Source organism: Megalobrama amblycephala, linkage group LG16, assembly GCF_018812025.1.
Source record: "Megalobrama amblycephala isolate DHTTF-2021 linkage group LG16, ASM1881202v1, whole genome shotgun sequence".
NCBI lineage: Eukaryota > Metazoa > Chordata > Actinopteri > Cypriniformes > Xenocyprididae > Megalobrama > Megalobrama amblycephala.
Window position 1 is genome coordinate 29623107 of NC_063059.1, and position 15186 is coordinate 29638292.

Consider the following 15186-nt stretch of genomic DNA (forward strand, 5'->3'; position numbering starts at 1 on the left):
ATCTGTATTTTATAAAGGTGACTGGACTTGACAAATCCCTAGAGGCTCATGAGCAATTTTGACTTCATATATGGTCAGAACAATGGCAAACTGTGAAAGCACAGTCATGCTCGCAAAGGTAAAGTGTCACTCCTTTTTTGGCCTAATTATTAAACAAACAAACAAACAAAAAACTTGTAAAAACACTCTGAGTCATAAGCAGTGAATTTACTCAGTCACATTTTTAACAGAAAACATTCACTATGATTTTGGCCCTTGTTAAAAAATGTAGGTTTTACTTCTTTTAGTGGAAAGATATTTAGTATTTGGCTAGAAATCGATGGAAACATGATTTTAAAGGTCATACAGCATATGCATAAATTCCTTTAGGATCTCTGGAAGAAAAGAAAGGCATTTAGATCCTCACAATATAGAGTGTAAACAACAACAACAGTTACCCAAAATTCAAAGTGGTGTGATGTCAACTTCACATTCTCTATATGGCTCGATCGGATCACAAGTAGATGAAGACACATACACGTTTCCACCTGGTATTTTAATCTGTCTCTTTTGTCCACTTTCAACCACTTCTGTCCTTATTACTTTGAGAGGAAAAAATGTAAAGGTTTGGGATTTTTCAGATCTTTCGTTCTAAGCGTGAGCAATTTACATATGAACACACGTAGAGTGGACGGTGAAACACACAGAGAGCAGCAGCTTTTGTTTCTGCTCTGACAGCCGCAAGACCAAACGCTGTGAGTGTGTGTTAGAAATCAGGAATGGTGAGAGAACATTGGGCTTGGTACATTTATTATCTTCAAACCAAACTTGGGTCTTCTACAGATCTGGCTTGTACGCTTCTCACAATGTTTACGCATTAGATCAGAAGGTGGTCTTTTGCGGCTGTTTGAACACATTCAACCACATGAGCGTCTACACACACTGTAAAAAGTAAAACATTGGTGTTCTTCGTTTGATATATTTTTTTTCATTCCAATAGCCTAAAATTATTAGATTAAGTAAAATTACATTTTGTAATTTATATGTGTCTTTCAATCTATTTTCTTAGATCTATACAATATAAAATTATAACATAACAATGAAATTTAAATTATACATTCGATCAAACGACTTTTATTAGATTAAGCATGGTTTGCGCATGCGCACACATGAAAACTCGAAAGAAGGTTCTGGAAGAGACCGAACGCAGCAGAAGCGGCAGAAGTCGGAGGAGGCGCGAAGCGAACAGGACAATTTGTCAGGTAAGGGAGGAATTAACCAAAATTGTACGTCTGTGTTATCCTTGCCCTTTATTTCAGCACTCACACTATAATTTTTATAAGGTAACTAGTTCAGTTTTTATAAGGTGACTTCCTTGTCACTGTTTTACTGATAGCCAGTCTAGCGCGACCTGTCTAGCATAACGTTAAAGTAATGAGGAAACTCATCCAGCATTTAAATACTTGAATAGCATTAACATCATATCATTTTAATGAACAGATACGCAGATTAGAAGTTATTATAACGTTAATTTTGACATTAGCGGTATAGCGTTAACATTGCGCCATTTTACAGCTAACGATTTTCCTGGGAAATCCAAGAACTTAATATTATAGACCGATTGAACGGATATTATGAAAGGAAAAAATATTTTTTCGCTCTGAATGTTGTAAAAAAAAAAAAAAAAAAGTTGTATTCATGACTAAAGCTTAAGTATATTGCATTTCTTTGCCGAAAGAAATTAATCGCCTCATGCGAGTGACGTGTAACGTTTCCCGCTCAGAGTTTAGGCTTAACGTTACTGGCTCAGCTCCGGGCGCTCAATGCCATTATGAACGCTGATTTTATATGTATTATGTTTTAAATTTGCGAAGGCAGGAAATGAATGTGAGGAAAATTAATTTACACTTTGAAACTGTAAAACTAAAACGGATTAATGTTTGGATTTTAATTTTAGGAAAGCTGCTGCTTGGTAGGCCTAGTTCCTGGTGCCAGTTCTGGTTGTCCAGACTTCGCTGACACTGGTAAGTTGTTTTTGCCATGGAGGGGAGGGGGTTGGGGTCAGTAGGTGATTCGTGCATTACATTCAATACTGATTGCACTGATTCAGGGCTGGAGCAAATGATTACATATGCTGCGTCCCAATTCGCCTACTTATACTACGCCCTAAAAGTATGTACTCTTTTTGTGGAGAAAAAGTATAAACTTTTGAGTGTGTAGCAAAAGAGTATGCAAGCCATGGGAGATACTACTTTGTCATCTTTAACGGACGGATCTGTCGCGTGCATCCTGTCATCGTAAACTGGCATGTCAATCATCTTATCACAGTTAAAATCCTCCATTCAATCTATTTTAATTTCCTAACTTTTCGGAGAGAAATGTTGTAGCACGTTCATCGTGTGTTTTCCATGCGGAGACTGTCCTTGTGTGTTTGCAATTTGAATATAATGATTCATTTAAAAGTTAATGGCTTAACGTATCTTTGCAAATGTTCAAAATGCTGCTGCAGTTGCAATATAATGTAGATAACATTGAATAAATAAATTTTTGCCAGGTAAGATACTGATAATTAATTTACTTATGTTTCAGAAAGATGACAATTTAATATTTGACTGGGAAGAATTGCAAATGTTGTGGGAGAGGTGGCCAGCACTTTTTAAAATGGAAGAGGTCAGTTTTGGTGCAAAACTATGTTGATTCTTGTTCATTTGGTATTCATAACAGTAATTTGATTACAGCTTTTGTTACTAATTTAAATAATTTGGTCAATTATTAATCCCAAACTTTGTATTTTCTGCTGTTTTCATTTTTTAGATCAGTGCTGAGTTCATGAGAATCACAATGGAAAAAGGGTGGCGTGACAAAGGAAAAGAATGGCAGGATTTTACATCGTTTAGATGAGGTATGTACAATTACGACTGAGTCAGACTGAATCAAATATGTTTGATATTACCTTAACCGGTCTGTTCTATGGTCGCTATGACAGGGTTGTACATGAACTTTTTTTGCGCGTAACACTGGTGCTACAAAGGTTAAAAGATTTTTAGCACCAGTAGCCTGAAAGTTGTCAGCACAGACTGATTTCTTTTGTAGCATGTGTGACAAATGTCACACTGTACAGCCCTGTATGATACCAACATTAAAACCCTGACAACTCAATCGTTTGTGCTCAAAACGAACTCCGTCTAACCACAATGAGTGAAGATCTGAGCATGATGCCCCTAACACTAACATTGTTAGCCTTTTCAGTGTGGTGTTATATGGAGGCAATCTGCATGTGGCTCAGCTGAAGTGTTATGGATGCCCTGGTTGTTTTAAAGGGATAGTTCACCCAAAAATGAAAATTTGATGTTTATCTGCTTACCCCCAGCGCATCCAAGATGTAGATGTCTTTGTTTCTTCAGTAAAACACAAATTAAGATTTTTAACTCCAAACGCTGCCGTCTGTCAGTGGTATAATGCAAGTCAGCGGGAACTTGGACTATAAAAGTAAATAAAACACGACAGACAAATCCAAACGAAACGCCACGAACGCTCGTGACGACACATTGATGTCTTAAGACACGAAACGATCGGTTTGTGTGAGAAACCGAACAGTATTTATATCATTTTTTACCTCTAATACAACACTATGTCCAACTGTGTTCATCAATCGATTCGTGATGTCTGATCGCGCTCTGACAAAAGCAGTGATGTCTCGCGCATATACTTCAATGAGTGCTAGACATCACTTCCGTTGTCGGAGCGCGATCAGACATCACGAATCGATTGATGAATACAGTTGGACATAGTGGTGTATTAGAGGTAAAAAATTATATAAATACTGTTCGGTTTCTCACACAAACCGATCGTTTCGTGTCTTAAGACCGCAGGGTTTAATTTTGGATTTGTCTGTCGTGTTTTATTTACTCTTATAGTCCAAGTTCCCGCTGACTTCCATTGTACCACTGACAGACGGCAGCGGTTGCAGTTAAAAATCATCATTTGTGTTCTACTGAAGAAACAAAGACATCTACATCTTGGATGTGCTGGGGGTAAGCAGATAAACATCACATTTTCATTTTTGGGTGAACTATCCCTTTAAAGGTTGTATCAGCGATTGCAGGCCCAAACATAAATGATCATATTCATCCTTATGATCTGCTAGCTGCACGCCCCATAAGCAGGCCGTCAAAAAAACGCCTTTGTAGGCAGCCTAGGGTCTGAGATCTGTACACAAAGACAATAGACCGCAACAGTGCTATCAACCACTCAAAACCAAAATAGTGTTTATTTTTCTGAGATACTGATACACTCTTTATTCATTACTATGTATTGTCTTGCCAGGATATGCCAGGTGATGGACTGGAGCAAACAATGGCCGTCTTAATCTGTGAGACAGACAGACACCAGGGTTCTCATTGAGTCCACAGAGGTCCTCAGTAACGTGCCCTCAACCGCAGCTGCTGTAGCAATGCTGTTTGGACTAACATATGTGGTATACCTCGAGTATCCAAAAGAACTGAAATTCACTTGAGTTTTTTCTGAAAGTTTTAATGGAACTTGGCGCAAGAAAAATGACCCCCAAAATATGTCGCCTCTCCACTCTGCTGCATAGTCAATGACTGACTGACAGCCTCCATTTCAGTGCTTTGATGAACACAGGATGGCAGAAATTCTTTCACCCCAGTCTCCACTACATCGTATTAGTAGTTCAGTAGTTGTTTGTTGTTTACTGGATGTGGCAATATCTCTGTTTTGTATTTGATTTACATTTATTTCTCTGAATTATATTTGTATTTGTAAAACAATGTTTGTTTTGCCAAAAAAGTCTAATCTTAAAAACAGTGATTTAATAAATCTTTTAAAATAATGTTTGATCTGACTCATTTAAAATATATATATTTTGAGAGAATTTAAATTTTTTAGATTGTCAATTGTGAAGCATTTTATATTACTTGCAATGAATACATATTTCAGATTGAAGAAAATTAAATTTAGATCAAGTCTCTTAAAAACCTTTTTTTTAATTTAAGCCAATTTAAAATATTGATTTACACCAAATTCATAAAAGAGTTTGCAGGAAATCAAGTCTGTTAAAAAACGTGTTTTTTTAATTTAAGCCAATTTAAAATATTGATTTACACCAAATTCAGAAAAGAGTTTGCATGAAATGCAGAAAATTAGTTTGAACTGAATGGTTTCTGAACATTAGGTCAATGTAAAATCTTTATTGTGAATGGTTACTTCAATTTTATTAAGTTAATCCAATGTTTCACTTTTTACAGTGCAGCGGAAGCAATCCGGTCAAATGCGTTTTCGACTACCTCTGGAAGTAGTTAAAAGTGGACAAGCTCAAAACATTTTATACCCTGTTTATATCTTATTTAGCATTGTCAACTCGTGATCCGATCGACCAAAACACATCTTAATACCAGATGGAAACAGCCTAACTTGAGGAGGTTGTTAAAAAGTTAATTATTTTAAAAGTTGTTAAAAAGTTAACTTTTAGACACATTATTTTCATTGTCATGTTTCAAAAAAAGCAGAATAGTTCTTCTGAAACACAAAGTGTTTCATTCCTAATGTTTCAGTGTTTTGAATGACACAGGTGAGTTGATGATTCAATGACCCGTTTATAAAGACAAAGGTCACTCTTTTCATTCATGAATGAACAGTTAGTTTAAACTAATCTGTTAATGAATGATTTAATCTGTTAAATGAAATTCTTGCCAAAACCTAATGATTTTAGTATCATTTCATTTTTTATATTGACTTAATAATGTAAGTGTAATCAATTAAAATATGTTTCGTATATGTGTTATAGTCACTTTTTAATGTTGTAGAGTTTATTTTGATCACTATTCTGTTACACTTATGAAAGCTTAATGTCATCACAACATGTTCCATCAGCTTGTCAACACGTTCTGTTTCACAACAGAATATATAGGAATTCTGTTGCATTCCAAGATGGGAGGAGCTATGACCACTGCAGGGGAGTGAATCCCTGCAGTGAAAGAGAAACAAAACTGATGACTAACAGTCTGAAAACTGCAGAACTTTTCTTGTTAAACAACAGATAATCTATAAGGTGATAATCTTCAGGTGATCTAAGACCACAGCTCAGCTGATACTCACTCACTCACAGGTAAGTGATAGAAATATACTGTAAAAGATTTTACTGAAAAGGGTTTTAATGTCAGTGGTCTGTATAAGTAACTGGAATAAGTTTGGCAAAACCAGATTTATGCAAAAGTCAAATGCACAACTAGCTTGGTAGATTGACTTCCTGGTCTAGCTGGTCTACCAACCTGGCCAGCAGAATTGTACTCAGGCCCAAAATCAGCAAACAGCCCAGCCTCACCAGGCTGGGAGACCACTTTAGACCAGTAAACCAAAAAAAATTCTCAGCATGGGGGCATGTATTAATTATTTTTTTTCTTGTTTGATCTGTTAATAAATTGTTTGTTTGTTTGTTTGATAACAATAAATAGTTGAATGAATCCAGGTTTTTCTGATTTCAATAAAATATATACAGTATATATATATTTTTAGAAAAAGTTCAAACTCTTTTAAAACTTTTCCACTATGCGGTGTTGTATAAAGATCTGAGTATTTGTACTATTTGGTAGCTGGCACAAAAATATAAAAAGCCTTGAGACTACATTTTATTTGGATTTTTAAGGTGAAGCTTGCAATTTCTTTGCCTCTAGTGACACTAAATATAATTGCACAAATAATGTTTTCAGACCGGTTTCCTGAACTTTTCCACAATTTACCATTGATAGTCACACCCCAAAACTGGTTGAGTCAGGGTTCCTGTGTCATGATGATTGGGCTGCTCAAACAAGTCGAGCAATGCTTTCACTGTTGAAATCAACCTACCAGTAGATTCTGGTTCCATACATTATTAAATATGAAACAATATTTTAACATTTAACAATGGCAATATTACATAATTCACCTTTAAAGACAATTTTAAATATTCAGTTGTTAGGCACTGGTCTAATTTCATGCACCTAATAAGAAATGTTTTGTGATTTTTTTGTTGTTGTTGTTGTTGTTGAATAGGCTTAAACGGGGACAAGCAATGGCAAAAGTATGGCAAAGTGAGGACAAAAGTATGGATGCACCTCCAGTAATTCAGTAATTGAAAAAAGAAAGAACAAAGGCAATCACATGAAGTGATACTGATATATGCTTCATTCTTTCTTACATGAAACACAATTTAGCTGATCACTTATGAGAGAGTGTTTTCTTGACTTAATAATATTATTTTTATGTATGTATACATTTTAAATGTGATAAATGGTCTTCCTTTGTTTTCAGATCTGTCATCCTCCAGTGGTCCTCTGGCAGAGGAGCTCCAGTGCTCGATCTGTCTGGATGTGTTCACTGATCCAGTCAGCACTCCATGTGGACACAACTTCTGTAGGAGCTGCCTGAGCCAGTGCTGGAACAACAGTCACACCTACAAATGTCCATTATGTAAAGAGGCATTCAGAAGAAGACCCGACCTCAAGATCAACACAACACTTAGAGAGGTTGTGCTGCTCTGTAAAAGAAACTCTGGTCAGAGTAAATCTGAGGTTCTCTGTGACATCTGTGATGATATAAAGATGAAAGCCCTGAAGATGTGTCTGGTGTGTCAAAACTCTTACTGTCAAACTCACCTGGAGCCTCATCAGAGAGTCCCAAATTTAAAGAAACACAAACTGATCGATCCTGTGGAGAATCTTGAGGACTATATCTGTCAGAAACATGAGAAACCTCTGGAGCTGTTCTGTAGAGATGATCAGACATGTGTGTGTTTGCTCTGCGCTGTGACAGACCACAGGAATCACAACACTGTTTCTGTAGAAGAGGAGAGTAGAGAGATAAGGGTATAACATACATTTACATGCATTAACTTTATTCAAACAATTGATATAAAGTCAATGTTCAATGATACAATTTCTCTGAGTCTGTAGCCTCAGCTGATGGAGATGCAGACAGATGTGCAGCAGATGATCCAGGACAGAATGAAGAGGATTCAAGACCTCAAACGCTCAGCAAAACTCAAAAAAGTGAGTTCAGGAAAATATTACTGTTTAGGTGATGTTCTTTCATAGTCAACAATGCAGACTTTATGACAGATCTATAAGCACATGGCTACTACATATGCCTGTTTCATCCTTCACATAAACCAAGACTAGCTAACATGTGTGTCCAGAGTTTTGGGTTTCATTGTTTCAAATACAGGAATTTCTGTGGGCCACAGCCTATGGGAGGCTTGGCTCACCAAGAAGATCCAATACTTTCCTCATTGCAGGAGGCTTTCTGCAGTTATGTTTCATGGCAGTATTCACTAACCGTTTTCTAAAATGTAGGATAAACGTAAAAATACTTTTAAAAATAAAAACTGAAAGATATCTATAAAATTTATAAATGAAAATCTTTCCCTGATTTATCAGGAAGTGTCAGAGAAAGAGAAAGCAGAGAGTGTTGAGCTCTTCACTGATCTGATCCGCTCCATTGAGAGATGTCAGTCTGAGCTGCTGGAGATGATGGAGCAGAAGCAGAAAGCAGCAGAGAAGCAGGCTGAAGAGCTCATTAAAGAGCTGGAGCAGGAGATCACTGAGCTAAAGAGGAGAGACACTGAGCTGGAGCAGCTCTCACACACTGAGGATCACCTGCACCTCCTACAGGTCAGTGGAGCTACTTCTGTCTGCTCACATCACAGCACAGCACTCCCCATGCTGAGGGATTTCTGCTCTCTCCTGCTGTAGATTTACCCGACCCTGAGCAGACCTGCACACACCAGCAGCTGCTCTGAGATCAGTCTTAGTGACACTCACGTGAGTGTGGAGACTATGATGAGATCTCTGACTCAACTGAAGGAGACACTAGATGAGAAACTCAGCAAAACTGGTAAGAGAATGTCAGACGTTATTGTTGTTGTGACATATAAAGCTTCATTCTGAGAAATGCTACTTTGATTGTCCTACTACACACTTTTCTTATTCTTAATTCTTTTACATATGTAATTACATATGTAACTTGTAATAATATTATATATATAAAATTAGATTTTCACTTTCAATGATTTTCAATGATTTGTCATAATCATATATTGTCATTTGTCTCCACAGTGATGAAAAGTATGCAGCAATATGCAGGTAAAATTTGTGATGTGCAAGTTCCAATTGCCTTAAAGAGTTTACATTCATAAAGTCTAAACAATACTTTCTTCAAGATATTAAAGACATGAAAACTGTTGTACTGAGAAGTTGTGATTCATATCTGATCTATCTCTTTCAGTGGATGTAACTCTGGATCCTGACACATCTCATCCAAAACTCATCCTGTCTAATGGTGGAAAACAAGTGACATATGGAGACATTGAGCTTAAACTCCCAGAAAACCCAAAGAGGTTTGATTATTGTTGCTGTGTCCTGGCAAAAGAGGGATTCAGTTCAGGGAGATTTTATTTTGAGGTGCAGGTAAAGAGAAAGACTGATTGGGATTTAGGAGTGGTCAGGGAATCCATTAACAGGAAGGGGATGATCGCAGCAGCTCCTAAGGATGGATACTGGGCTGTAGCTCTGAGGGATGAGAATCAGTATGAGGCTTATGAATCTTCTCCAGTTTCTCTGTCTCTGAGAGTGAAGCCTCAGGTAGTGGGTGTGTTTGTGGATTATGAGGAGGGTCTGGTTTCCTTTCATGATGTGGAGTCCAGATCTCATATTTATTCTTTCACTGGTCAGACTTTCACTGAGAAACTCTACCCATACTTTTGCCCTTGTAATAAAGAAAAAGGTAAAAATGCAGCACCGCTGATCATCTCACATGTCGGATACAATGAATAAATTTACATCAAATATGAACATAGTTTTATGAATACTTGCTGTTGTTAAATGTTAAGACATGTAGAGCCATTTTTTAAAATAATTTTTCAGCTTTTACTTTTTTTTTTTAAATAAAGTGTTACATTTTTTCATTGTTTTTTTCTGAAGGTTAAAACATTCATCAAACCATTTTCTTTCTGTTGCTGTGAAATTTAAATTACCTGTAAAATCTGAATAAAGTCATATGCTTATTTTTATAACTGGAGATGAAGGGACCATCACATACAGTACATACAGGAAGGACATTTTATAAACAATAACAGCATATTTACTAAGAAAACAAGGCTATGAGGTATCGATGCACAGACTGTTCAAAGAGTTTCACTGTCTTACTGTTCTTTTCACCAGGAAAATTCAATTGTTTTCAATGATTTGTATATTGCTTTTAGCACTTTTAATAAAACTGTTGAAAATTCAGATTGAGACAGACTTCAAACATAGCAAATTTTTCTTCATTTCTTGAGCGCACTCAAATAGCACAACATGTTTTGTTGGAGGAAATTGAACTATTTGTAACATTTAGATTCAGACACATTTAAGGGCTCAAGATGCATCACAATTCCTATAATATCGGTCCCATACAGTATATAAGATGGAAATTCATCAGGTATTCCCACCACCACTTCATCAGGTAGTGGTGGTGGGATTTTGTTCTGTCATGAACTTTCAAAAGACAGCCGGTTTGGTTACTTTGCTTTTTTTTATGTGGTTTCGAAGACAAAGGTGGCCGGTTTTCTTATAGCACAAGATTTCACTGATGGGTGGTTTTTTTAAGTTACGTGATCTCACTGGTGGTGGGATTTTGTTCTGTCATGAACTTTCAAATGATAGCCGGTTTGGTTACTTTGCTTTTTTTTATGTGGCTTCAAAGACAAAGGTGGCCGGTTTTCTTATATCACAAGATTTCACTGATGGGTGTTTTTTTTAAGTTACGTGATCTCACTGGTGGTGGGATTTTGTTCTGTCATGAACTTTCAAATGACAGCCGGTTTGGTTACTTCACTCTCTTATGAGATTTCGAGGACAAAAGTGGTCGATTTTATTCTGTCTCCAGATTTCACTGGTGGCCGGATTTCTTAGGACATGCTGTCTCAGTGGTGGTGGGACTTTGTTCTGTCAAGAGCTTTCAAAAGACGGCCAGTTTGGTTACTTTGCTTTTTTTATTAGATTTCGAAAACAAAGGTGGTCAGTTTTGTTCTGTCTCTAGATTTCACTGATGGCCGGTTTTCTTAGGACACGCTTTCTCAGTAGTGGTTGGATTTTGCTCTGTCATGAACTTTCAAAAGACGGCCGGTTTGGTTACTTCGCTCTCTTACCAGATTTTGAAGACAAAGGCGGTCGGTTTTGTTGTATCATGAGATTTCACTGTTGGGCGCTTTTTTTTTTTTAGGTTACGCAATCTCAGTGGACAGCCAGTTTGGTTACTTCACTCTCTTATGAGACTTCGAAGACAAAGGCGGCCAGTTTTCTTATATCACAAGACTTCACAAGGCCGTTGGTTTTGTTCTGTCTCTAGATTTAACCAATGGTGGGTTTTGTTAGGTTACACAATCTCAGTGGTGGTGGGATTTTGTTGTGTTATGAACTTCCTAAAGTCAGCCGGTTTGGTTTCTTCTCTCTTACCAGATTTTGAAGACAAAGGCGGTCGGTCTTGTTATATCATGAGATTTCATTGATGGTGGGTTTTATTAGGTTACGCAATCTCAGTGGTGGTAAGATTTTGTTGTGTTATGAAGCCGGTTTGGTTACTTTGCTCTCTTACAGGATTTCGAAGACAAAGGCGGTAGGTTTTGTTCTGTCTCTAGATTTAACTGATGGCTGGTTTTCATAGGACATGCTATCTCAGTGGTGGTGGGATTTCGTTCTGTCACGAACTTTCAAAAGATGGCCAGTTTGGTTACTTCGCTCTCTTACCAGATTTTGAAGACAAAGGCGGTTGATTTTGTTTTGTCTCTAGATTTCACTGTTGGCCGCTTTTTTTAGGTTACGCAATCTCAGTGGACGGCCAGTTTGGTTACTTCACTCTCTTACGAGATTTCGAAGACAAAGGCGGTCGATTTTGTTCTGTCTCTAGATTTCACTGATGGCCAGTTTTCTTTTGTTACTCTATCTCAGTGGTGGTGGGATGTTGTTCTGTCGTGAACTTTCAAAAGACTTTCGGTAACACTTTACTTGAAGGGGTGTGCATAAGACTGACATGACACCTTCATAATCATGACATGACACATGTCATGAATATGAAGGAGGTTTTATGAATGTTTATGACAACTGTCATTAAGTGTCATTCGCTCAATTATGTCATTTTTAATGCAAAGATGACATTGTTTGAGATGTCCGAGTTATGACAACTTGACATAAACCAATACATCATAACCTGTCAGTGTCTTTGTCATGACAACTTGACATTATTTAGCTTTATGGGTTAACATTACATTAAACTGTCATGTGGTTGGTTTTGACATTGGCTGTCATGAGGCCATTATAATAGTGTCATAAATATGTATCTTGAGCTCAAGTACAGTGGTACAAATTGAACTTGTCATTAAATTGTCTTTAAGTGACAATACTATGACAAATAATTTTATAACGGCGTCATGACTATTTTTCATTTCATGGTGTATTTGGAAAAGCACAATAAACGTTTTGTATTTTGAATTAAGTCATAAACATATTTCCAGTATGTTTTATATTATCACACTGTCCAATGTTCAACAAAACTTGACTAATATGCTTTTCATTCTCTTGAAAAATTGCACGCATGCGCAGTATCATCAGCTCACCGGTTCTCAAATCGGACATGTCCGAAAGAAGCGGTTCTCGGTTCTGTACTGATGATCCGAAAACCATTGCAACCGGTTCTTGACTCGAGAACGAGAACGGTGACAGGCCGTGTATGTTCGTTCGTGTGTGCCGCGCATGCGCACTCAGATCAGCTGCTCTGCTGCTTGTGCCCATCATCATCCGTTCTTTCTTTACAGCAGGTTAAGTCGGTGTACTGTTGGATTAACTGAATAACTCTGGGATGTTGGTTTATTTCGAGAGGTAGTGTCAGGCACATCAAAATGTGAGTAACTTTAGTAATTTGTGGATTCGTGTTTGCTAACTGGAGATGCGAACTGTTTGGAACGATTCAGACCAATTTGGTGAACTGGTTCGACCGGTTCACTGAAAAGAACCGGTTAAAAAGAACGATTCGTTCGCGAACCGGACATCACTAATTGTTGGTAGTTTTGCATTTAGAAATCACTGGTAAGTTGTATAGTGTCTTACCATGTTTGTTTCTCGCTCTGTCCAGTGATTTTCTAGTAGATAAGGTCCAGATGTGCTCATTAATACAGTCAGAACTCCAGGGGACGCAACTTCTGTAAGAGCTGCTTGAACCAGTACTGGGACAACAGTCAGATCTACAAATGTCCATTATGTAAAGAAACATTCAGAAGAAGGTTATGTGCACGTTCAATTTTATGTTAAACAGGACATGACTGTGGCGTTATGTCATTCCACTTAAGCGCGTGCCAGAGGTGATGGGTTATAATACGGGTTATGGGTTTATTTAAATTTTTTCTCATTAAAACCAAAGATGTTCATCAGTAATTGTATATAAAAAGCAAGGACATGTTTATGTGCATTTTGTTTTGTGATTTCACCAGAGCCAACATTGTCTCGTTTGTGAAGACATCGCAGTGTGCACAAGCGCCAAGAGAACGCTGTTGCGCCACTGATAGCGGCAATGAGCACTCAGCGTGACTCCATAAACAACACATCCCAGCGCCAAATCTCCTGTTATTTAAAACAAAAGAACGAATTGCTAATCAACTGTAGATGTGTCTTTTGTATTAGATACATCCGTGCTGCGAGATGTTTCAAAAAGTGGTGGGGAAAATATCTACCCGCAAATTAGCCTATTATCTGTCCCATACAGCTACAAGATGAAGATTATTGCACCCAAAACTGATGAAATATAATTAAATTGGGTACCTTGATTGTATACAGTCTGTTTCCAGGCTCAGGCTACATGCATGATTTTGGGTCAATATTACCCAAAGCCCCAAAGAATAGGTGGAGTTTGTGATGTTTTTTTCTGTAGAAATGTTCTGATAAATATAATGCAGAATTTGACACAGCAGTTTTTAAGGTATGTTACTTGATACTGAAAGTTAAAGTAATGAATTATTATCTCTTATGCAACAGTATGTGAAAAACTATGCAAAATAATTTGTGACAACATCTACATTATGATCTAACACTTTCATTACAGAGGTACATTTTGATGAGAAAAGATAGGAGGGGCTATGACATCACTGCAGATGAAATCTTTTAGTGGATGCAAAACTAAACTTAACAGTCTGGCAAAATATTAAACCATTGCTCTCATTAAACAACATAGCATTTATTCAGGCAGTCTAAGACATGCATGCACCGCTGATAACTCACACAGGTAGGTGATGGAAATATAAAAGGTTTTACTGCACAGTTTATTGGTCCGTTCGGTATATATTTAACTGGAGTAAAGTTGGGTCAAACCAGTTTTAATGTGAGTCAAATATTCAGTGTTTTTGGGTTTGCTTCAATTAAATTATATCAAAATTGTACTGAGAGAATGTCATTTGATGGATTGCGAATCAAAGTTTGATGTGTGCTGAAATTTTGTCACACGACAGAAACAGAAAGTACATGAACTGCAGACAAACTGAAAGCTGAAGGTAAAAACATGTTACATGTTATCTTATTACTGTTTTGAGTGAAAAAATATCTGATATTGAGGTTTTGTTATTTGATTTTTCTTTTCCAATGTTTGCAATAATCTGTCATTTCATTTGTATGAACAGTTCATCAGTTAAATGAAGCGTGGCTTGAAATCAGTTTCATTTTTTTAAGTCAACACTGAAAACTAGTCCTTTATATGATAACATAAATGATCTGTGTACTTTGTACTCATGTGTACTTTGTACCTGAACATGTTTGACTGCTAACAAATCAATCAAATCTTTTGACTTTTCTCTATCTATGTTTCAGGATTATATTTCATGCTGTGAAATGAGATGTGTTTTGTGTTTACTATAAATAGACAAAGAGGGAATGAGTGATGGCAGAATCTTCATCAGCATCACCAAAACCAGCTGAGACCAGAAGGAGTCTGGATGCACCTCCTTTATGTCAGTAGGCCTAAATAAAGAAAGAATATTAAAAATGTGAAATGTGTTATAAAACCACATCAGATGATATTTTTCTTGCATGATATATTACAGTTTATCTCAATTGATTTGACACATTTGACACCCTTAAAAGAACTCTACATCATGACCATATCTGAACATTCTGGGAAGATTACCAGGTGACA

At 37.0% G+C, this 15186-nt stretch overlaps 1 protein-coding gene and 1 long non-coding RNA gene across 2 annotated transcripts; both read left to right on the top strand.

Moving 5' to 3' along the window:
• Positions 1–1260: 1260 nt before the first annotated feature.
• LOC125248090 lies at positions 1261–5237 on the top strand. The gene is made up of 4 exons (XR_007180239.1): positions 1261–2003; positions 2569–2649; positions 2794–2881; positions 4306–5237. It is a non-coding gene; the product is annotated as an uncharacterized LOC125248090 (long non-coding RNA).
• A 689-nt stretch (positions 5238–5926) lies between these two features.
• Positions 5927–10291, top strand: LOC125249641 (zinc-binding protein A33-like). The gene is made up of 8 exons (XM_048161967.1): positions 5927–6106; positions 7030–7079; positions 7288–7841; positions 7929–8024; positions 8412–8645; positions 8727–8868; positions 9090–9116; positions 9259–10291. Exons 2-8 carry the CDS (start codon positions 7049–7051, stop codon positions 9804–9806), a joined length of 1632 nt encoding a protein of 543 aa, XP_048017924.1. The 5' UTR covers positions 5927–6106; positions 7030–7048; the 3' UTR covers positions 9807–10291.
• The last annotated feature ends 4895 nt before the right edge of the window (positions 10292–15186 follow it).

Excerpts from the sequence above, each read along its gene's own strand:
- LOC125249641 (XM_048161967.1), top strand. The coding sequence starts at position 7,049 with ATGGCAAAAGTATGGCAAAGTGAGGACAAAA. Across the intron at positions 7,842-7,928 it reads AGGAGAGTAGAGAGATAAGG|CCTCAGCTGATGGAGATGCA; the intron begins GTATAACATACA and ends CTGAGTCTGTAG. Across the intron at positions 8,869-9,089 it reads TGAGAAACTCAGCAAAACTG|TGATGAAAAGTATGCAGCAA; the intron begins GTAAGAGAATGT and ends TTGTCTCCACAG.